The sequence below is a fragment of the Cajanus cajan genome, chromosome 8 (genome assembly GCF_000230855.2).
Source record: "Cajanus cajan strain Asha chromosome 8, NIPB_CcT2T_4, whole genome shotgun sequence".
Classification (NCBI taxonomy): domain Eukaryota; kingdom Viridiplantae; phylum Streptophyta; class Magnoliopsida; order Fabales; family Fabaceae; genus Cajanus; species Cajanus cajan.
The window spans coordinates 56,354,481-56,379,640 of record NC_138524.1 but is presented as its reverse complement, the minus strand read 5'-3'; the positions used below and the strand labels follow the sequence as shown (position 1 = coordinate 56,379,640).

Genomic DNA, 25,160 nt, shown 5'->3' with positions numbered 1-25,160 from the left:
CTTTTCCGAATTTATGAAATTGTATAAAATCAACTAGAGTTTGTGTAAAAGAGCTCTTAGGCATATAGAGTTGTGATAACTGAAATTACTACTTTATTTTTATTAAAGTCAATTTAATGAAAAAAAATTATTCATTCTTATCAAATAAAAATAAGAAATAAAAACAAGGAACTCAAGTTTAATGCTATTAATAGATTAAATTCTTGAAAGCTTGTTTAGGACAGTTTGAAGTAATCAATCATCTTATATTAATTACTATAAATATAAGGAGAGAGGTTAATTATTAAAACTTATTAATAACTATAGCAAATTTGTCAAAAAGAAAATAATTTTAAACCAATGATCACCAAAGAAACTATGGCGTAAATTACACCTCGAGTTGAGCTAGAATCTTTTAATTATTTAACACTCTTTTTCAAAAAAAAAAAAAAAAAAAAAAAAAAAACTCTTTTTTTCACCATTTACATTCAATTCCTTCTCAAGTCTCCTTCTTTATTTATTATACTTTGTTCTAATTTCAATAATAATTTTTTTTACCAATTCTTATTAATGTGTATTCGACTTTACTATCTGTTATTCTAAAATAAAATAAAATAAAATTTATTAGTTTGACACCGTCACTCATAATGCCAAAAAATTTGTTTCACATAAAACAGTGTGTTTTATACTCGTATATAATGTTTCTATATTTGTCGGATAGTACTCATTCAGTGTAACATCATATTTTGGAAAATTCTGAGTGATTGACTTGGGTTTCCCACAATTTCATTTTAGTCAAAGAGACAATAGTTCACGTTACATGGCAACCGACACTGGAAGATTTTAAGAACTTCAGACACTGAAGTCTTACTTTATTAGTTTCACACAAGCTAGGTTTTTTTTCAAAGGCATATATTGATGATTCATTTCAATATGGTTATTTAAACCATTCCCTTAATGCATGGAAGAAGAAGAAAACTCGTTAATTTTAACCTAGAAACTTGGATTTGATCTCAAAGTCATTGAAGATCCACACTAGCTGTGGGAGTTGAAATTAGAACTTCATAAAAAGTCAATTGTTTTTTTATGATCACATAACAATTACGCGTTCCTGTGCAAAGACCAAGACCAAGATACATCCTTAAAAGAAATAACGGTGTGTGTGGGGACACAGTAGTTGACATTCTTCTAAGTCTTAACTACCCTCAATTTGTCGACGTGTGTAATCTATAACCAAATTTGAAGATAACTTTGAATCAATTTGAAAGAAAAATGTACAGTAGCACCACCTAGGGTTATGAAATTCGTTTTCAAGTGATGTCTTTTTCAAATTTGTCACACTGAAAGCTCAGTTATAATAAGCTACAAATAAATAACAAAAATTACAAGTAATATTAGGAACTGAGTGATAGCCTATTTATTTTAAGATACATGAAAATATTCTTTTAAATTAAGCTAGCAGAGTCATTGAGAATGTCTTCAACTACAAATTTTGTGGGTTTAGTGGGAACTGCTTGTAAACTGGACTCAATTCTTCAAATTGCATGCCTATACATAGTTTAATGTGAATATTGATGAATTAATTTCTTTTGAATACACAACTTGTATCTTCCCGTACTCTTAATTGACCTATAGCTAAAGTTTTAATAACCTTCTTAGCCTCTTAGTTCAGGATTAGAAGATTGTGTACATTGCATAATTAGGATTGACTTTTTGAAAAAGGAATACTTCACCAGTGACTGAAGAACGGAACTTGAACAAGGAAAATAGACTAGCTCCTTTTCATTTTTTGAAAAATTATTTTTGCAGGAAAGTCCACAAACTGTTCAAAACAAAAAAAAAATTATATATATAGGAAAAGAGACCGTCTAACTAATAGCATGAATTTCTTTAACTTTCTTTTATCTTTCTTCAAATATATTTTTTCAGCGCTGATAACAACCTTCTGATAACCAACATATTTTAAAAAAAGAAGAAACCCTCTAAGTATTGGAACCTGATGACCCTACGTGTAAGTTACAAAATGATGTATGTTGAGATACACCAAAAAGCATAAACTTTGCAAAACGTAATATAGAAAGAAAACACCCCCACTAGGCATTTTGCATCTACCACTAATCATTCTTTAGCGATCACTGTTGGTTTTTCACTATAGTCTTGAATAAAATGAAGATGTATTATATATAATATAAGATTAGGTTTGCAAATGAAAAGTAGCATTTTGTTGATTGGCCAATTGGAACCTATACCACTCTCACAATCATATTACACAGAATCAGATAACTCCACTTTTATGAAATTCTATTGGTAGCATGCGAATCTGCCACCCTATGAGATCAAAGAATATATTGCTAAAGTTATGAAATAATAACTATTCCTTATTCCATAGTCTGAGATAAGCATCACATATACATAACCACTTTTTCTTCCACTTATTTTGTTTTCTATAATTAATTTGTTGTTATATATCCTCGACAAGAGACATACCCTAATCCGTTAAGATTTCTACACCTTTTTATCTGCGTCGTGCGCATGATGTGTCCTCCCCCGTGGAAAAGAAATAGTAATTAAAATGAAAAAAGTTGAAATGTTAGGTAGCAAGTATGCAATTATAGAGACAATGCAAACAGATTGAGAAACGGAGTAATGGACTAGTAGGCATGCAAAGTCTCTGATCTTAATTTCTTCTTCTTCTTTTTTTGTTTTTTTAATCGATCTGAATTACAACGATTTACTAGTATAAAAATGATTTACAATGTATATTAATTTAATATAGGACAGAGTGATATTTTTTGTGATTATTTACAATTTTATAAAATTAGTTATATGATAACTAATTTCATAACACATACTTAAAATCAATAAAAATAACCAATATGTGAAGACCATGGTTTTACACTGCATTTAAAATCGATTATATGAATAACCAAATTTTAAATGTGTAAAGCTTACGCATCATGATGAGTTTCAATCTTGCCTCGTCAAATTCATTCCTCCTCGTAACCCACCCGTCAAATCCCTTATATGTGTTGTTGCTTTCCTTTTCTCATTCGGATTAGATTGTTGCTTGAGAAGTAAAGTTATATTCTCTTTATTTTTTTTCTTTTTAAGGGCAAAGTAGGACTTGAAATTGAACTGGACACCCTCTACAAACTGCAATACTCTTTCATTGGTCTATGATTTCACCGTACACTACCCGCACGGCCTCCCCGACCTTGTTTCTACCGGCAACACTCCCCCAAAATAACTGATTTTATATTCTATTCTCCCACTAGTGATGACAATTCAAACGTAAAATTATATCAATATTACTTCAACTTACTAGATTCATCCTAGTAATTCATTTTTTATCTTAATTAATATTTGAGATTTATCATTAAAAAATTAAAACAAATAAGTACATACTTTGTTTGGTAGATCAAAAATAGACTCATTTTATATATGTATTTATTTAACAACCTCTTGTTAACAATAGCAACTAAATTCTATAAGAAGAGAATAAACACTCAACATATAAACAATGATTTAATAAGCTTCAACTATGTGTCTATATCCTTAGGAGCAAAGTGGTTGTGACTGTGTTTCCATTATTATTCATTATAATAAGGTTTCTTCTAATATATATAAACTATGAAGGCGTAATTCTTCACGTCCGACCCAATTAGTTTGTAACCCAACAAATAGACACTCCAAGTCCAATATGTTCCACTCTAGCATCTGTCTACCCATTCTAAATATGAGTCATACACAACTATCTCCACCTTGGTGAATATCAAGTCTTTTAGGAGATAGTAACAATAATCTCTCATATGCCTCTTGGGTTGGGGTTTATATTTATCTTTAGCAATAAGTAATATTTAACAAGTCCAAGTAATGTTTGAACTTATCAGTGATTACTAGTTTGGTTAACATATCAGTTGCATTTTCATAAGTGTGAACCTTCTTAAGTAATATTTGACTAGATGTTATGAACTTTGTGATCTTATGGAACCTCACATAAAATATGCATTATTATATCACGTTACATTTGGTTTTGTTCCAAGTAAATAGTAGTTTAGTTATCATAGTGCAACTCAACTCCATCTTAGTCGATGCCCAACTCTTTTACTAGCCTTGTAAGCAACAAGGCCTCTTTACTAGCCTCTACTACTACCATGTATTCTACTTCAATTGTTGACATTGTCATAATTGACTAGACTATTGATTTCCAACAAGCAGGTCCTCCTATAAGAGTAAAAAATACCATGTGGTAGACCTCTTGTCATCCATGCCACCAACATAATTTGAATCAATAAATCCCACAATTAAAGAATCACCTTGCTAATAACTTCTAAACATAATATTGTGACCTATTGTGCCTTTTAGGTACATGAAGATCCACTTCATTGCTTTCTAATGTAGCTTACTATTGGCTTGTAAATGAACTTACATACTTGACTTACATGTGCCAAATCTAGTCTAATGCAAACCATAACTTACATCAAGCAATCAATTGCATTGGCATAGGGAATATTTGACATGTACCCCATTTCTTCGTCTGACTTTAGGCATTGTTCTACATAAAGTTTGAAGTGTTTTGCTAATGGAGTACTGATTGACTTAGCACTGCTCATGTCAAATTTGTCAAGAACAAAACAATTTAGGTATGAGTCTACCATGATCATAGCATGCATAACTAAGCATATATATGGAATTAGTCCACTGACTATCTTCCAAATTCTATGCACTTTTCTGACACTCGTTTAGGGATTTTGGTCCCAAACTTTATACCTCACTTATTGGTCGCTTATGACAAGTATGGTTCGACATTCACCATATTGTTTCAACTTAAAAATCTAAAGGGGAGACAACTTTAAAATAACTTTTCAATTAGGAGGCAACTTACTTATTGAAGAGTTTAATTTCAACTTTTTGGATCCTCAAAGTACTTCAACTTAAAAATAGTGATATTTTAATTTCTAAAACGATTTTTGTCCCTATAATTTTTATGTAACTTTCAACTAAAAAACATGCATCACATGCTTCATCACATTTTAACAACTTAGAGCATACAACTTACATCTTCAACTTCATACAACATATTATTTTCATCTTTAAAACAACATAATTTATCATTGTACATCAATATCTTATGAAGTGGGTTCAATCATTATCAACTTATATCAACAAAATATTGAAATATACACAAGGTATCACTATAAGAAAAACGCAAATTTCTGACGGATATGAATCAGTCGAAAAATATAATTTTTCTAGCGGAAAATTTTTTACGGATATTTTCGTCAGAAATTTTTAACGAATTTTTGTTTTTGTCGAAAAATTTAAGACCATAGCACACTTCCTAATATCCCTTGTTTGAACTCTTCGGGAATCTGATGATCGCTTTTTTTGAAATTTACAAATATTATTTTTAATATTATAAAATGTATACATTTTAATTTTATTTTTTTAAAAATATTTTTCTTTAATTTTATCTTTTTAAAATGACTTAAATATGTCTTTAATCCTTATAAAATTAAAAAGTTTTGATTTTAGTTTCTGTAAAAAAATTGTTTTTCATTTTCTAAAATTGGGATTTTTTTTTAATTCTTATTTTTTATGTATTCAATTTTAACTACTTTTTATTTTTTTTAAAAGATAAATAATTATCTTAGGTGTCACCTACAACAATTACGTACTATTATCATATTGATATTTAACACCTCTAAAAAAATTTAGTTTTTTAAAATAAATATTATTTGTCTACCTTAAAATAATCAAACTAGTGAATTTATATTTTAGAGAGATGAAAATCAAAGAAAAATGTTTTACTCATTTTACAAATACGAAACAATCTTTATAAATCTTAAAAGGATGAAAAATAAAGAAAAAATTTACAAAGATCAAAATCAAAATCACTCATCTTATAGGGACTAAAATATATTTAAACCTTCTAAAATTAATATTTTTGATCTTAACAATTATTTTAAATAAATAATATTTATTTTTAAATATTTATAAAATACTTAGAGATGTTAGTATATTGTCTTTAAAATTATAGTAAGCAAGTTCAAGTGTGAATATTTTCATATTTGTGTGTTTCATGAGTTTTCTATTAAATAATTAGTGCATATATTAGTTTATTTAACATAAATAGTAGTTTTATATTTTAGAAGAAAAAACAAATTTTTTATTTTCTAGAAGTGATAAGCTTAAAATTATATATATATATATATAATATATATATATATATAATATATATATATATAGGGGTTATAATTATACCGGTGTAACTTTTACTAAGTATTACACCGCTCAATAACTTTATATTAAATGTGAATTTTGTAAATCCAACCGTTAAATTGAAAGTTCATATCACTTTATACGTGTATATCAAATATTGTTAAAATTGAACAACAACCGGAAGGTAATCAAAGTGTTCATATTTTAGTGTATTTTGAAATGAATATATTACATCAATTTTGTTTTATAAAAATGAAGTATCAAATCATCTTTGATTAATATAAAATTTTGTACATATAATCTAAGAGATATGAACTTTCAATCTAACATTTGGATTTACAAAATTCACATTTAATATAAAGTTATTGAGCGCTGTAATACTTAGTAAAAGTCACATTTAATATATATATATATATATATAGGGTTATAATTACACTGGTGTAATTTTACTAAGTATTACATCGCTCAATAACTTTATATTAAATGTAAATTTTGTAAATCCAACCGTTAAATTAAAAATTCTTTACTCTTAAATCATATATACAAAATGTTATATTAATCGAAGATGATTTCTTATAAAAAATAAATAAATCTTTCGGAAAATTTATATTTTCGATGAAAACATTTTTGTAGGAAAAGCTATATTATTGATAGAATATTTCCGACAAATTTATATATGTCGAAAATGTAAGAACTGGTTTTAAGTTTGATATGAAAATATTATGATATAATTAGATAAGATATTAAGTTAGTATTTTATTAATGGTTGATAATTAGAAAATAAAACAAGGATAAATACATTTTTTGAATTTTATATGTTTGATTTAAGATAACTTACAAAATAACTCTTGGTAAAGTTATTCCTCTCAATAACTCATAGTGTGTGTTGAATTTCATTGATCCAATTAATTGTTAAATTAAAAGTTATTAAATTTTACTAATAATTAATATAAAAAAAAGTAATTAGCTTTGGAATAAATTATTTGTTATATGATCTTAATATTTTTGTATAACTAATATCTGGTTTTAAATTTGATATGAGAATATGATGATATAATTAGATAAGATTTTAAGTTATTATTTTATTAATGGTTGATAATTAGAAAATAAAACAAGGATAAATACATTTTTTGGATTTTATATGTTTGATTTAAGGTAAATAAATATATTAAATTAATTAATAATTTATTTAAAATGTTAAAATTTAATTTATAAGTATGTAATAAATAAATATTTATAATTTTATAAATTATATTATCATTATAAATTATAAAATTAAATAATTTAAATTATAATTTTAAATAGAAATAAGTAGATGTTAATTATAAAAGTAAGTATATATAAATAAAGAATAATTGAATATATTATTATTATATTATTATTATTCATAATATAAAATTATTATATATTATTATTATAGTACAAGTATGAGATTGTATATTTGAGGATGACTTAAATGAATTAATTTGTAAGTTATATTGACAAATACATATACTTACAGTTAAGCGTGCTTGACCTGGAGTAGTATAGGGATGGGTGACTTCCTGGGAAGTTTCCCAGAAATTGCGCAAGTAAGGATAAAACACGCTAAAAAGTGAAATGACATGAAATAGAATCCTTGAAAGACCAAATATGAGGGTTGTTACATTAATAAATTTATTAAAATTAAAAAAAATTATAATTTCTGACAGAAAATTCTGTCGAAAATTTCTATCAGAATTTTTCAACAGATATTTCTATTCGAAATTTTTGACAGATTAAATTATTTATGATAGATTTTTTTTTCGATGCCACTTTTCCGACGAATTTAAATCCGTCGAAAAAAAAATCCTTCAAAAATTTATCCTTTTCCATCAGAAATTAGCATTTTTCTTGTAGTGTATAAGTTTTCACCAAAAATAGAGCTCTTGCAAGTCGACAAGTAACCTTGTTGAGTAGCTAGAACTCTTCAGAGCCTGTCATTGGGTGAGCTACTATCGCTCAATGAGAAAAACTCTTTGGATTTCCTCGTCGAGCACACTCTAGCTTGTTGGGGGATCGGACTCCTTTGAAGTAAATTAAAAGCTAATGATTTGGATTAGAATTACCCAAAAAAATATTTTACCATGGATTCGTAGTGAGCCTCTTGGATGGATCATTGACATTGAGTGTCCAATTATGTTTGGAGAGCATTAAATTGGCTAAAATTATGTTCGGAGAGCATTAAATTGGCCAAATAAATCTTGCAAAGAATCATCTGAATTAGGGATGACAAATATACTCGTACTCGCGGGTAATACCCGAACCCGTCCCGACTTTAACAGGGAATACCCGGTTTGACCGGGTACGGGTACGGGTACGGGATAAAACCCGATATATTAAATCGGGTACGGGTACAGGTATGTACTTACCCGCCCCGTACCTGTACTCGTACCCGTCCCCGTTCCTATTTTTAATTTAATACCCACTTTCAATTTAATTATATTAAAGAATTTTAATATTTTTTTTATGTGTAATTATTTATTATAATATGAGATAAAGAAATAACCTAATTATAATTATAATATAATTAAAAATAATAATTTAAAAATATTATTTTAAAAAAATAAATAAATAAAAAATTTGACGGGTACGGGTATATTCGATACCCGACGGGGACAGGGATGGGAATAAAAATTATATACCCGACGGGTACGGGTACGGGGACGGGGATGAGTTTGGCTCGCGGGGACGGGGACGGGTATCATGAAACCCGTACCCGTCCCGCCCCGTTGCCATCCCTAATCTGAATCCCAATGTGCTTAGACAAATAACTTTAAAGATTTAAAAAATTTAAAATTTTTGAAATTTGATTACTTAAAATTTTATTTAGATAGATAAATTTTCATCATTCATTAAATACTTTATTTAAATTAATTAATTAAAATTGTTAAATTTTAAATTCTTAGATTTTTTAGGACAAGTTAATTTCTAACATAAACAACATTAATTTTAGCGTATATATATATATATATATATATATATATATATATATATATATATATGTGTGTATGATTATAAATTTTAAAAAATTAATTAATTTTTAAATATTTAATAGTTTTAAAAAATAATTTTAAATATTTAATTTTAAAATTCATTGAGAGTAGGAAAAAAAAAGGAAAAGGAAAAGGAATACAGAAGAAAAGAACTAGAAAATGAAAGCACCAAAATAATAGGAAGAAAGTCACAAAGAAACAATTATCTAAAATAGGACTAATAATAACAAAAAATATTTAAAAAGAATAAATAAATAAATACATAAAAACATAAAGATTTTCATTCGAATACCCCCAACAAGGGAGAAATTACATTATTTAACGGTCATAAACAATGGTCTGCTTTGGGCCTTGGTTGGTGGATTGCTTAAGGAGTTGGGCTGTTAACATATGGACAAAGGCCTCTGAAAATTAAAAAAGAAAAATAAGATAATCGACATAAAAATATGATTTTGTAAGTCTAAAAACTAAAACAAATACTGGGGGTAGAATATAGTGACAATATATGTATTCAAACCTTATAATTATTATTAAGCTTAAATATTTTTTTTTCACGAGATTACTTTTAATCCTTTTAAAATTATATTTTTTTAGCTTCTTTCTTATATAAGTATTTTGTTTTATTTTTATGTCTGTTATTAGATTGATCTTAATCTAAAGGAGGAAAGTACAAAATTTAGGGACATATTTTGAGATGATCAAAATGGAAGCAGCTAAAATTTTATAAGTTAAATTTATAAATTTTAAATCTTAATTTGAATTGATACACAGTAAAAAAAATTATTTTTAGTGACAAACTAATTTTTTTAAAAAAAATATTAAAATAAAACATCATATAAGTTGTGCAATAATGCAATTACCTTCAAGTTAAGTAAGAAATATAATAAATGAAGAGTAAGAAATATAATAAATGAAGAGTAACAAAAAAAAATTCAAAGATAAATTTGAGTAATTATATTATTGTATGACATTTACGACGTTGTGCATTTAATTTTTATTTTTTTACTAGTTACTTATGCATTAGTTATAGGTTTATTTATTTTTACTTTGTATTTATGCATTTATCGTATTTAAATATTTAAATTTTATGAATTTGACTCAAATAAATTTTAGTCCCTAAAAAAAGGTTATTTTTATTTTAATTATCTTATTTTTAGTTTTTTTTTTTTGGTTCTCACAAAATTTAATTATTTTTATTCTTGTCTTATTAAATTTTGGTCCTTATTATATTTGGACTTTCCTATTTTGATCTCTATAATTTTTTTTTTTTTTTTTACTTTTCTCTGGTACTTATCAGTCAATTTGATGGTAAAGATAAAAATGAAGGAAAAAAAGATACAAAATCTAAATTGAAAATATAATTTAAAAATAACTAAAAATAAAAATCTCTATTTTACGACAATGAAATAACTATTTAAACCTTATTATTATAATTAGCATATAAAAGATATTATTTATTGTCTTCGTAAATTAATTTTAAAAATAATAAATAATAAAAATTATATAATAGTGAGTGATTATTAAAAATATAAATAATTATAAAATAAAATTTATTAAAAAATAATTTTAAAAATTATAATTTATAAAAGAATAATTATTAATGTAAAAATTTAGATATCAAATGAAAGAATCTCATTTATTAATAGTATAAATTAAATTAAGGTTGCTAATATATTTTTCATGGAATACATATTAATTTTTACCTTAAATATATGATGTTATATTGTTAATTTTTTATGTTTCTTTTGCTCTTTTTGGTGAGTAAACCTATGATGCCAGAATCTTCAAACATGGCTCTAACGTTTTTATTTTTTTTTTTCAGATTCAAATACCTTTTGTACGCTGTTTTAGATTTCCTTTCAGATCGCAATATTACATGCATGGTATTGGTAATTATGATCATCGTAATTTTATTATTAGGTTTTAATAATTATCCAATGCACATAATAAAGGCTTTAATAATAATACTCTTAATCAATTTAATATAATTTATATTATATTTTTATTTTTATTTTATCTTATTTTTAAGATTTATTTTCATATTTTATTTTTTAAAATATTTATTTTGATCTTTTATTTTTAAAATTATATTTGATTTGATTATTTTCAAATAATGGTCATTTTTAATTTTGAGGTATGATTTTGAACTATTTTTTTTATTGATTTAAAATCTGAAACTTATTTCATTAAATTTACTTGCATAAAAATTATTAAGCACAATTGATGTTTGAACCGAAAAGAGTCTTTTACATTAAAAATTGTTTGAAAATGAGTCCAAGGAGTAACGAAAAATTAAAAATTAATTTCAGATTATTTCTTGGTTACTCGCGTGATATATATTTCATGTGATTGACATTATATTTATAACTTTTTATTAGTTTTCAAACATCAATTGAAAATCATAGTTTTCATATTGTCTTTTTTGATTCATGACAAAGGAAGAAAAGGCAAAGCAAAAACTATGGTCAAATGGATGCTATATTCTAAAAAAACAAAGATAATAAAGAGGGGGAACAATGGAGCCAAATCTTCATGATGTCCTGAGAAGTTACATTATGCTTAGCTAACCAATCTGCACACTAGTTACACCTTGACACAAAACATATTGAAAAGTAAGGATCTAAGGCTTAGTCTAAAATTGTTAAATCTTCAAAATAAGAGACTTGTAATGATGAAAACCATTATCGTTGCTTTGAATAAGATGATTAGTAGTATTTGAATCAAATTAACATATCAACTTATTGATACCATGGTCCTAGGCCAGCTTCAAACTATTGTAAATGGCAAATAGCTTAGTATGGAGGCTAGTAGTGATCCCGCAATGACCTGAAAAACCAAGATGCCAGTGACTAGAATAGTTGTGAATAACTCCCCCAAAGCTAGAAACCCTTGATTGCCCGAAGAACTACCATGAGTGTTGACCTTGGAAAAAGGATGAAGTGTCGAGAGGAGGATGTTGGTACCTTTGATGGTTACCAAAGGTGTTGATAATGGTGTCATGCAAAATCTCATTGAATGAAGCAACTAAATCACACCTTGTCAAAAAATAACTCCGATCCTAGCTCGCAAAATGAACCAACAGATAATAGAGAACAAAATACCTTTAAAACTTGCCAGATTCATCCTAATATTTGGCTAGGGTTATTAGTGAAGAAGTCAACATCAAACGGCCAACACATGATATCCTAGACCATCTTGGCTTTATTGCAATTGCAAAGTAAATGGAGGATGCACTACTAGAAAATTGTAAAATAGCGACCAAAATTAGCGACCGAAATTTATCAGTTGCTATTTAGCGACTGATTTAGCGACCGATTATGAATAATCAAATTAGCGACCAATTTAGCTACCAAAATAAGTCGTCGCTAGAAAATCGGTCGCTATTTCAATCGCTAAATAAGAATTTTTTATTTTTTTAGCGACGGAATTAAATTCGATCGCTAAATTATAAATTTTGATTTTTTTAGCGATAAAATTTAATTCGATCGCTAAATATTAGTTAAAATTAGCGACGGAATTAAATTTAGTCGCTAAATAGTAGTCAAATTTAGCGACAGAATTGAATTCGGTCGCTATTTCGGTCGCTAAATTCAATTTGGTCGCTAAATTTAACTAATATTTAGCGACAGAATTTAATTCGGTCGCTAAATTAGAAATTTTGATTTTTTAGCGATAAAATTAAATTTGGTTGCTAAATATCAATTAAAATTAGCGACGGAATTGAATTCGGTCTCTAAATAAAAAATTTTGATTTTTTTAGCGACGAAATTAAATTTGATCGCTAAATATTAGTTAGAATTAGTGATGTAATTCTATTTGGTCGCTAAATATTAGTTAAAATTAGCAACGAAGTTCTAATCGGTCGCTAAATATTAGTTAAAATTAGCGACGAAATTCTATTCGGTTACTAAGTAAAACTTAAAAAAATGTATAAATTGCTTAAAAGTGATAATAATATTGTTGTTGAGTATCAATCCCATTTTCTTTTTTTGTAAGAGCAAGACATTAATTTATAATAAAAAAATATTTATATGCACTCCTACATAATTAATACCAATAGTTATTTATGTGAAAAATATTTAGATTTTTTTTTTACGATTGGATTTTTAGGCAGTTTTTTAATTAGAGTATATGAATTTTAAAATTTCTTATTATTTTGATCCATATTTATAATATATATTTTTAACTTATGATAACTTTATTTTTAAATAAATTTTTATATTTAAATTTTATTGATAGAAGAGATGTGATATCTTAAGGAAAAAAATATTTATAACATCCTCTCTTTTTCTAATAGGAAGAGTACAAATGTATTTTCTTAACTATTAGTATTTCTTTATTGTTGTGTGATAAAATTGATTATTTTAAATTATTTTAAATTATTTAACTAGAATCTTATTAATAATTTACTATATGATTTTAATATTTTTGTATAACTAATATATGATTTTAAACTTGATATGAAAATATTATGATATAACTAGATAAGATTTTAAACTAATATTTTATTAATGGTTGATAATTAGAAAATAAAACAAGGATAAATACATTTTTTGAATTTTATATCTTAGATTTAAGATGAATAAATATATTAAGTTAATTAATAATTTATTTAAAATATTAAAATTTAATTTATAAAAATAATATTTTAAAAAATAAGGGTGATAATAACATCGGTGTAACTTTTACTAAGTATTACATCGCTCAATAACTTTATATTAAATGTGAATTTTATAAATTCAACTGTTAAATTGAAAATTTTTTACTCTTAGATCATATATACAAAATTTTATATGAATTCAAGATGATTTGATACTTGACTCTTGTAAAACAAAATTGACGTAATATATACATTTCAAATAAAATATGAGTACTTTGATTACTTTTAAGTTGTTGTTCAAATTTAACAAAAATTGATATAAACATATAAAGTGATATGAACTTTCAATCTAATGGTTTGATTTACAAAATTCACATTTAATATAAAGTTATTGAGCGGTGTAATACTTAGTAAAAGTTATACCAGTGTTATTATAACCCTTCTCATTTTAAAATATATAAATTATTACTTAAACTTTTAAATTTATACTAAATAATTTAAATTGTATCATAAAATTAATTTTAAATAGAAATAAGTAGATTGTTAATTATAAAAATAAGTATATATATAAATAAAGATTAATTAAATATAATATAATAATTATTATTATTAGTAATATAATTATTATATATATTATTATATATTTATAACGGTCCGGATACACCAAAATGATAGGAATTCAAAGATAATATAAGTATGAGATTGGATAGTTGAGGATGACTTAAATGAATTAATTTGTATTACTTATACTAATAACATCCATTTGCTTTTCGGTAGCTTATCTCATAAGAACTTCACAGTTAAGCGTGCTTGACTTGGAGTAATATAGGGATGGATGACCTTCTGGGAAGTTTCTAAAAATTGTGTAATTAAGGACAAAACATGCTAGAAAGTTAAGTATTGTGAAATAAAATCCTTAAGAGGCCAAATATGAGTGGTTCGTAGCGACCAAATTTGCGACGTCTATAAAATTTAATAAAATAAAAAGTAAATATTTAGCGACCGATTTATTCAGTCACTAATTTAATCCCATACACTTCAATGACCAAAATCATTGCAACCGTTTAGTGACCGAATTAGTGAGCGAAATTTTCGGTCGCTAAATAGCGACCGAAAATTTTTTCGTCGCTAAATAGCTTAGCGACTAGGATTTTAGCGACTAATTAAATTCGGTCGCTAAGGTAAATAGCGATCGATTTTTGCAATTTAGCGACCGATTTTGGTGGTCGCTAAATTGCATATTTTTTGTAGTGATGTCTTGTTGAACGTTGTCCCACCAATTACAAAGAGAAACAAGAGACAAGTGTCTAAGGACACAATAGTAGAGGGGCTCTCTTTAGCTAGGAGCCAAAGGAAAATTTTTTGTAACAACTATAATCTATTATCGATGCAAGTAATCTATTAGCAAACTTTTAAAAGCTGAAATCATATTGATTCTAGAATAGAGGTAATCTATTACCAATCATGGTAATTGATTATCTCGAGCTTTAGCAAGCATAAAACTCAATTTTATGCAGAAGAAATCAATTACTAAGGAGGGTAATCGATTAACCCGATACAAAAATCACTTGTTTTACTTGTTTTCACTCAAAAGTCGTCATGGTAATCTATTGCCTCGATTGGTAATCGATTATCACAGAGAGGACTTTGAATTCCACTTCAAAACTAAGTTCCAGTAATCTATTACTTGAAATGGTAATATATCATCACCTGACTTAATATTAGATTCTTTTGAATAATGAATCAAGTTGCATTTAATGTCAAAACACTTTGTAATCTATTACCAATTCTTGGTAATCTATTACATTATGTTTTCACATAAAATGAGAAACATTGAGTTAGGTTTACTAAAACAAGATAAGTTTTTGAAATCATATAACAAGCAAACACATACAAGCCTAAGTCTTGTGAAACAATCAATACAATATCCTTTTAACATAGGCCAAAAATATAAATGAAGCAAACTTAAACAAAGTTAAACAATGCTACATCAAAACTAAAACTTTAATCTTCACAAAGATATTCAAAAGGGCTTCAAACTCAACAACATGGTGTCCATAGCCATATCATTACAAGAAAAATGAAAATTTTCGACGAAAAATTACCGACGGATATGGCTACGTCGGAAATTTCCGACGGTTTTATATTTCTGTCAGAAATTTCCGACGAAATTTTCCGTCAAAAATTTTCCGTAGGAAATTTTCGATGGAAACTTTCCGACGAAAAATAAATCCGTCGGAAATTTCTGCCGGAAAATTTCCGATGGAATATTTCGTCAAGAAATTTCCGACGGATTTATTTCGTCGGAAATTTCCGACAGAATTTTCTCGTCAGAAATCTTATTTTTAATTTTTATTTTTAATTTCTTTTTTAATTTCTTATTTTTAATTTTATTTTTAATTTCTTATATATTTGTAGTATTAAAAATTTTATATATCTTTTAAAGGTATAAATATATATTATAATTCTTTATTACAAGTTTTTTATATCTACGATTAGTATTAAAGATGAAAATAAATTAGGTCATATTATATTTTATTATAATTTACTTGGTTTGAACCTAACTTTCTTTAAAAATATATATTTTAAGTATGACTTATTTATCTATGATAGACAATTTTTAAATGTTTGGGTAGAACTACAATCATAAAGACTTATTTTATAATTATTTAACACTATTAAAAATATAAAAATCTATATGTTAAATTTATAAAAATAAAGTTTAATTTATTTATGATATAAATATGTTTTTAATATCTAATATATATTTTTATATGATAATTTATTTTAAAATATATCTTATAATAACAATTCTAAATGGAATATAAATCTTATGATTTTTCTTATTTTGATTTTTTAATCAATGTATACAATTTTACTATTTTGATTTTTTCAATCAACGTATACAATAAATAAAAAACACAAAAGATAAACATGCATGCTACAAATTTTATTTTATCAAAAAATTATTTGTTTTAATATATTACATTATATATGTGAATATTAAGACATATATATATATACATATATATATTATAATTAAACTTTTTTAAAAAATTAATTCATTATTAAGAAATTTTTTTTATCACATGAGAATTAATTTCCTTCAAAAATTTGACAGATATCAAATAAATAAACATTTTTTCTGAATCTATATATTTATTTTATTAGAATATAATTTTAATTTTTTAAAATATATTATTTTTTTAGATAAAAAATTATGTATATGTCAAATAGTAGTGAGGGCAAGTGCCTCACTATTCCAAACGTGCAGCTGTCCCTGTATATATATATATATATATATATATATAAATATAATATAGGGGGTTATAATTATACCGGTATAACTTTTACTAAGTATTATGTCGCTCTATAACTTTATATTAAATGTGAATTTTGTAAATCCAACCGTTAAATTGAAAGTTCATATCACTTTATACGTGTATATCAAATTTTGTTAAAATTGAACAACAACTAGAAGATAATCCAAGTGTTCATATTTTAGTGTATTTTGAAATGAATATATTACATCAATTTTGTTTTATAAAAATGAAGTATCAAATCGTCTTGGATTAATATAAAGTTTTGTATATATAATCTATAAGAGATATGAACTTTCAATCTAACAGTTGGGTTTACCAAATTCACATTTAATATAAAGTTATTGAGCGATGTAATACTTTGTAAAAGTCACATTTAATATATATATATATATATATATAGACACACACACACACACATATATATATATATGAGGGGGATTATAATTACAATGGTATAAATTTTACTAAGTGTTACACCGCTCAATAACTTTATATTAAATGTAAATTTTGAAAATTCAACCGTTAAATTGAAAATCTTTTACTCTTAAATCATATATATATATATATATATAGACACACACACATATATATATCTATATAGACACACACACACACACACACATATATATATATATATGAGGGGGGTTATAATTACAATGGTATAAATTTTACTAAGTGTTACACCGCTCAATAACTTTATATTAAATGTGAATTTTGTAAATTCAACCGTTAAATTGAAAATCTTTTACTCTTAAATCATATATACAAAATGTTATATTAATCGAAGATGATTTCTTATAAAATAAAATTAAATCTGTCGAAAAATTTATATTTTCGATGAGAAAATTTTTGTAGGAAAAACTATATTATTGATAGAATATTTCAGACAAATTTATGTTTGTCGAAAATGTAAGAACTGGTTTTAAATTTGATATGAAAATATTATGATATAATTAGATAAGATTTTAAGTTAGTATTTTATTAATGGTTGATAATTAAAAAATAAAACATGGATAAATACATTTTTTGAATTTGATATGTTTGATTTAAGTTAACTTATAAAATAACTCTTAGTAAAGTTACTCCGCTCAATAACTCATGGTGTGTGTTGAATTTCATCGATCCAATTAATTGTTAAATTAAAAGTTATTAAATTTTACTAATAATTAATATATAAAAAATTAATTAGTTTTGAAATAAATTATTTGCTAATTAATAATATAATTGAAATATTAATTATTTTAAATTATTTAACTAAAATCTTATTGACAATTTACTATATGATCTTAATATTTTTGTATAACTAATATCTGATTTTAAATTTGATATGAAAATATTATATATAATTAGATAATATTTTAAGTTAGTATTTTATTAATAGTTGATAATTAGAAAAAAAATAAGGATAAATACATTTTTTGAATTTTATATGTTTGATTTAAGGTAAATAAATATATTAAATTAATTAATAATTTATTTAAAATATTAAAATTTAATTTATAAGTATGTAATAAATAAATATTTATAATTTTATAAATTATATTATCATTATAAATTATAAAATTAAATAATTTAAATTATAATTTTAAATAAAAATAATTAGATGTTAATTATAAAAATAAGTACATATAAATAAAGAATAATTAAATATATTATTATTATTATTATTATTATTCGTAATATAAAATTATTATATATTATTATTATAGTACAAATATGAGATTGTATATTTGAGGATGACTTAAATGAATTAATTTGTACAAGTTATACTGACAACATACATAGACATTTGGGTAGCTTACTCATCAGAACTTCACAGTTAAGCGTGCTTGACCTGGAGTAGTACTGGGATCGGTGACCTTCTGGGAAGTCTCCTAGAAATTGTACAAGTAAGGATAAAACACGCTAAATAGTGAAATATTGTGAAATAGAACCCTTGAGAGGCCAAATATTAGAGTTGTTACATTAATAAATTTATTAAAATTAAAAAAAATTATAATTTCTGACGGATTTTTCCGTCAGAAATTTTGACAGCAATTTCTGACGGATTTTTCTGTCATAAATTTTGACAGCAATTTTCGACGGATTTTTCCGTCAGAAATTTTCGACAGACATTTCTGACGGATATTTTCGTCAAAAATTTTCCGACAGAATTTTCCGTCGGAAAATTCCGTTAGAAAATTATTTCCGACAGATTTTTTTTTCTGACGCCTTTTTCCGACGGATTAAAATTCGTCGAAAATTTATCTATTTCTGTCGAAAATTTCTGCCGAAAATCAGCATTTTTCTTGTAGTGATATGAAGCACACATCTTGTGGAGGCCTTCATATTCAAATTTGTACTAGTGGTCTCACAGCCACACTCTCCCTACCACAGGCTTACTTATATCAATTTCAACACAAACTTTGGCAAAACGTCTAAAGTATTTGAATCCATCTTGATGGGTCTCCTGATAATCGTTGCCATGGCTAATAAGATATACTCTCATTGTAAAACATAAGACTAAAACCTAAAAATCTTACCTTGGAGAAATGTTTTCTCTATTTGAGCCTCTAAAAATAAGTTGGTGACCATGTTTGAACTATTAAATAATGGTCAAATAGCATCCATGGCCCCTAGCTCCTCCATAACCTTCTTCTGTCATCCTCAATATCAAATTTAACCATGAAATAACCATGGCTGATCTCCATCAAGTTGAAAGCAGTTGTTAATCTCCATTGTTTGTTGAGTATGTTTTTCATAGTATTGAAACCAATCACCTTTCCCAAAGGCTTGATGACCGATGCATCATATCGTGGGATCCTCAAAATCTACTTCCTTGATGTGAACTTTTGGTTTCAAGATGTTACCATCTTCACAAGGTTGTTCTTGAATAGGTTCACTCATGGCCTTGGTAAAATAGTTTCTTTTTGCCCCATCATCATATATATAAAGAACATATGTTGCTTCTGTCCTCTATCATCTAGCAGTTATTTATTAAAGTCATTTTTGCTCATCGTGCCCGTAAAGAAAACACAACCACTCATTTCATATATCCGTTTTAATTTTCATATAGGTGAATATAATGAGACACATTTTACATCTTGAATCAGTTAAATAAAAATTTAAAATTGTATTACAAAATTGGAAATGATCATTATTTTAAAAGAACCAAATCCATCCAAATTTAGAAGATAAAAAAATTAAAAAAAATGAACAATTTAAAAGATAATTAAAAGACTTAGATTAAATCTTAAAATAAAATAAATAACAAAAATTATAAACTTGGCCACACTAGCTCATAATTTTCTGTAAATCTATATCCTATAAAAGACATGGGGGAAAATCTTAAGCCTAGCTTGCGTAGTGTGCCGTTTATGATTACTTTTGTTAACGAGAGAAATTATTATATGGTCTCTCTTTTGTTATATGGAATATCAGTTACAGATTAACAATTACAAACTATGGATCTATATAATAATTAAAAAAAAAGTGATTTAACACTTAATTAGATGAATATTTTTCATTTTTTTACTAAGAATATATTTTAACATGTAGTTGGAGATTAATTATTTTAAAACGTACATTGAAATTAAAATTAAAACCATAAATAATGCAAAGAGTTAAGAGAAAAACGAAGAAGAAAATATGAATCTTAGTAGGGGAGTATAATAACGCTTATTCTAATGATGAAAATAATCTTGCAAATATTTGGTCCATCATAGTCTTGGGAGGGTGAAGAGATTTTTTGTCCGTCATCATAGGCCATCAAGACTTCATACTATAGTGTAATAACTTTATAACCGGAAATCACTGACTACGAGGAAATTAGCCGAATGAATAGCTCTTTAATCATAAAATCTTGGACATCAAATGTGATAATCATAGAGATACTATAAAGATCAACAAACAAATCATAGAATAATGGACAACAGAAAACGACGAATGTATATTAAAGAAAACAATTCGAATCAGATCAAGTGTTAAAATTTATATAATGGCACATGCAATAACATTATTATAAAAAAATAAATTTTAATATATAACATAAGTGTGAAAATAATTAATTTAAATATAAACTAAAAGTTACAAAATTAAATTGACGAGTTTAAGCTGAACATTTGAGTGTTAAATGCTGAAATAAATTAGCAGATTGAATTAAAATTAAATAATTTTAACTGGATCATATAAAATAACATAAAAATGTGTGTATATGTGATATTAAAAAAATAATAAATTTAATTATTTAATTAAAATACATTGATAGCGTGAAAGATTTTATACTTCAATCTATATTATTTATCATGTATGGTAAATTTGTTAATTTTTATAATATTATCTTAAAAAATTTACCAATGATATTTCAATGTTGGTTTATAAAGATTTTTTTAACATTTAATGCATTAAATTTAAACTCTAAATTCATATATGATTATTATTAAGTAAAACTTTCTTCATAAAAAAGTGAATTATTGACTAAGCATATGTGCATATGACTTATTAAAAGAAAGGTAATAATTGGGGAATGGTGAAAAGTTGTAATGTTTTGAAATCAATAAAGACAAAATTAGAAAAGCAAAATCATGAAGCTCTTAACTTTTGAGTATACCCTACTTTCACTAGCTTATCGAATTATAACTTTTAAGCTATAAAATTTTTTAAAATAAGAAATAAAAATAACCCCTATACTCGTACACCTATATAGTATATAATCTCATTTTTAACGTTTTTACTTAATATTCGTTTATTATGACTAATATATAGTAGTAATTATAGAAGAAAAAATTGATCGAATAACTCTGATATGGAATCTAGTTGGTTGAACAGGTTGTCTAATTTGTTATAAATTTTTTTAGTATCAAATTTAATTGTTATGAATAAAACTTAAAAGAAAATTAAAAATTAAAAAAAGACATTATTGCTGCTTACTAGATTACAGTAGTGTTTTGGGTGGAGAAGAATTGAAGGTATCCATGTAATTAGATTAAGCTATATTACAATCAATTCAAGTTTCTGAAAATTAACTTTCAAACTATATATAAGTTAAAAATAGATGATTTTATACGGATTAAAAAATTCATTAAATATATTTAATTTTTATAATTTTACATAAGATATACATTATATTTTTAAAATATTCTTAACCATGATGTTATCATTTACTTTTGGATCGAGAACATTAATGAAATTTGATTATAGTTTGGATGAAAAAAAATTTAAGCATTTCCTACATTCAATTATTATATGTAGTAACCAGCTCATTATTTATTAATATCATTATTGAATGGCTTGACTTAGTTAACCCAGCATGTGCATGTGTGGCATGTGCAACCCACTCACTACATAATGGGTATCACAAATCACAATGACTATGAGGTGCTTTCTAGGGTAGATTTTTTATCCACTTATTATTTACAGAAACACGTATATTACGCTACATATAAATAAAACCTAACCATGCAAATGTAAACTCACTCTATACCCTTCCCTTGCATTGCATTGGACGCAACACAAACACACCACACATGGCTTCCTCCTTCTTCTTCGCCACGTTGCTTCTCCTCGCCGTTATCTCCGCCGTCACTCCCTGCCCGCCGTCAGAACGGGCAGCACTCTTGGCCTTCAAAGCTGCCCTGACCGAGCCCTACTTGGGCATCTTCAACACCTGGACGGGCACCAACTGTTGCCAGAGCTGGTACGGCGTCGCCTGCAACCCCACCACCGGCCACGTCACCGACATCAACCTCCGCGGCGAGTCCCAAGACCCTATCTTCCGGAAGCTTGGTCGCTCCGGCTACATGACCGGAAAAATCTCGCCGGAGACTTGCAACCTTGGTAACCTCACCACCCTCGTCGTCGCCGACTGGAAGGCCATCACTGGCGAGATACCCGCCTGCATCACATCCCTCTCCTCGATCCGAATCCTTGATCTCGCCGGAAACCACATTATCGGCGAGATTCCTGCTGAGATAGGAGACCTCCAAAACCTTGCAGTTTTGAGTCTCGCCGACAATGAGATTTCTGGCGAGATTCCAGCATCGCTAGTTAATCTCGCCAGACTCATGCATCTCGATCTCAGTAACAATCAACTCACTGGCGAGTTACCTAATAATTTCGGGAAACTCGCCATGTTGAGTCGAGCGTTACTGAGTGGAAACCAACTAACCGGTTCGATACCCAAGTCTGTGGCCAAAATGAACCGGCTCGCAGATTTGGATGTTTCATTGAACCGGTTTACTGGTTGGATACCGAAAGAGTTGGGAAAAATGAAGGTTCTTTCTACGTTGAAATTGGATTGTAACTCTATGACGGGTCAAGTACCCTCCACTTTGCTGAGCAATACGGGTATGGGTATCTTAAACCTAAGCCGAAATGGGTTTTCGGGTACCATACCCGATGTTTTCTGTGCGAGTTCTTATTTTATGGTACTTGATTTGTCGTATAATAACTTTTCCGGTCGGATACCCAATTCATTATCCGCATCCAAGTTTATGGGCCATTTGGATTTGAGCAACAACCACTTATGTGGAACCATTCCAATTGGAACTCCGTTTGATCACCTTGATGCGGCGTCGTTTAGTAACAATGACTGTTTGTGTGGAAACCCGTTGAAAGCTTGTTGAAGGGTGACCCGAATGAGTATTGGGTTGAGTTGTTGGTTGGTGAATATTCCAAGATATAATGATTTGGTTATAGTGAAAGAGCTCAAGTGTGATTTGAATTTGATGTGATAGTTTTTGTCATGTGATGTAATTAATGTATTTATGGCAAGTGATTAAAATGGACTAAAGTTATGAGGGTGCTCCTGCTTGCATGTGCATACAAGTGAGCATAGGTCAAGAGAGTTCTGAGTATTCCTGTTTTCCATGTGGGTTTCAGAGTTGCATGTGAGTTTAAAAACTGGATAACGTGAAAGATTTGGATCATGATTCCATTTCCTCGATTTGCATTTTAAATCTACAACCAAAGTCCACCATATTATAGGAAGAAAAAAAATTTAATGTGTTCATCCCAATGCTCCTAGACTTTTATTTCCAAACGATTTAATATTACCAACTTGACATATTATATACTGTTCCGAACTTCAGATTTGGGATTTTCTTTTATATAATGTATCTATTTTCTTTCTACAACATCTTAACCATATCAGAATAATAATTAAAAAATATATGTCTAATTATTCGATGCTTTGTTAGAATTTAATAGTATCAAAGGAAATTAGTTTTATTTATTGGAAGAATGATAGCGACGTGAGTAGTCTTTAGAAATTGTATATGATAGTTGAATAGTAATTGATAGTGAATAATAGGAATTTATTTGAATTTAGAGAGTAATAATAGTAGTAGTTGTTGTTACAATGAAGTCTTAATTTGTTTATTTATAGATATGATGTTTTATCTCTGGATAATGGGAAAATATCTAGAATTTCTAGACTCTTTAAATTTCTACATTCTTTTAGTTTTTTTTAGAGATTTATACATCTTATCTTATGTTTTCTAGAATTTTCTTTTTCTTTTCTAGAATTTGCATCATAATTTAAAACTCCTCCTTAATGTAAATTTCGGTAACTCCAAGCATAGTCTATAATTGTTCAAACTTCACTCTTGATAGTGCCTTTGTAAATATGTCTGCAACTTGATCTTCTATTGAGTAGTATTCAAGTTGAATTTGCTTAATTAACTACAAGAAATATGATTCGTAGTAACTAAAAAATTGTGACCAAAGTAAAACTTGTCACTAAGAATATATTATTAGTGGCTATATTTTATTTTGTCACTGATATTATTTGCAATAGTGACAAAAAATAAGTTGTCACTATAATTTTATTAATAATAATTAAAATATGTTTGTCACAAAAATTTGACACTAATATTTCAAAAATTACTTTTTTTATTTTAAAATTTTATGGAGACAAATTTTATTAAACATAAAAATTTGTATTTGTGGAAAAAAAAATAAAAGGTTCACTTTATCACAAATATTATAATTCAAGTGTGACTATTATAGAAGTTATAATTTATTTTTAATTATAAGTGATAATTT

The 25,160-nt window shown here is 26.5% G+C and overlaps 1 protein-coding gene across 1 annotated transcript; it reads left to right on the top strand.

Annotated features, from left to right (window-relative positions):
* Positions 1–22,466: 22,466 nt before the first annotated feature.
* Positions 22,467–24,178, top strand: LOC109798070 (uncharacterized). Its single transcript, XM_083062692.1, has one exon. The coding sequence runs from the start codon at positions 22,643–22,645 to the stop codon at positions 23,738–23,740; it is 1,098 nt and encodes a 365-aa protein (XP_082918818.1). The 5' UTR covers positions 22,467–22,642; the 3' UTR covers positions 23,741–24,178.
* The last annotated feature ends 982 nt before the right edge of the window (positions 24,179–25,160 follow it).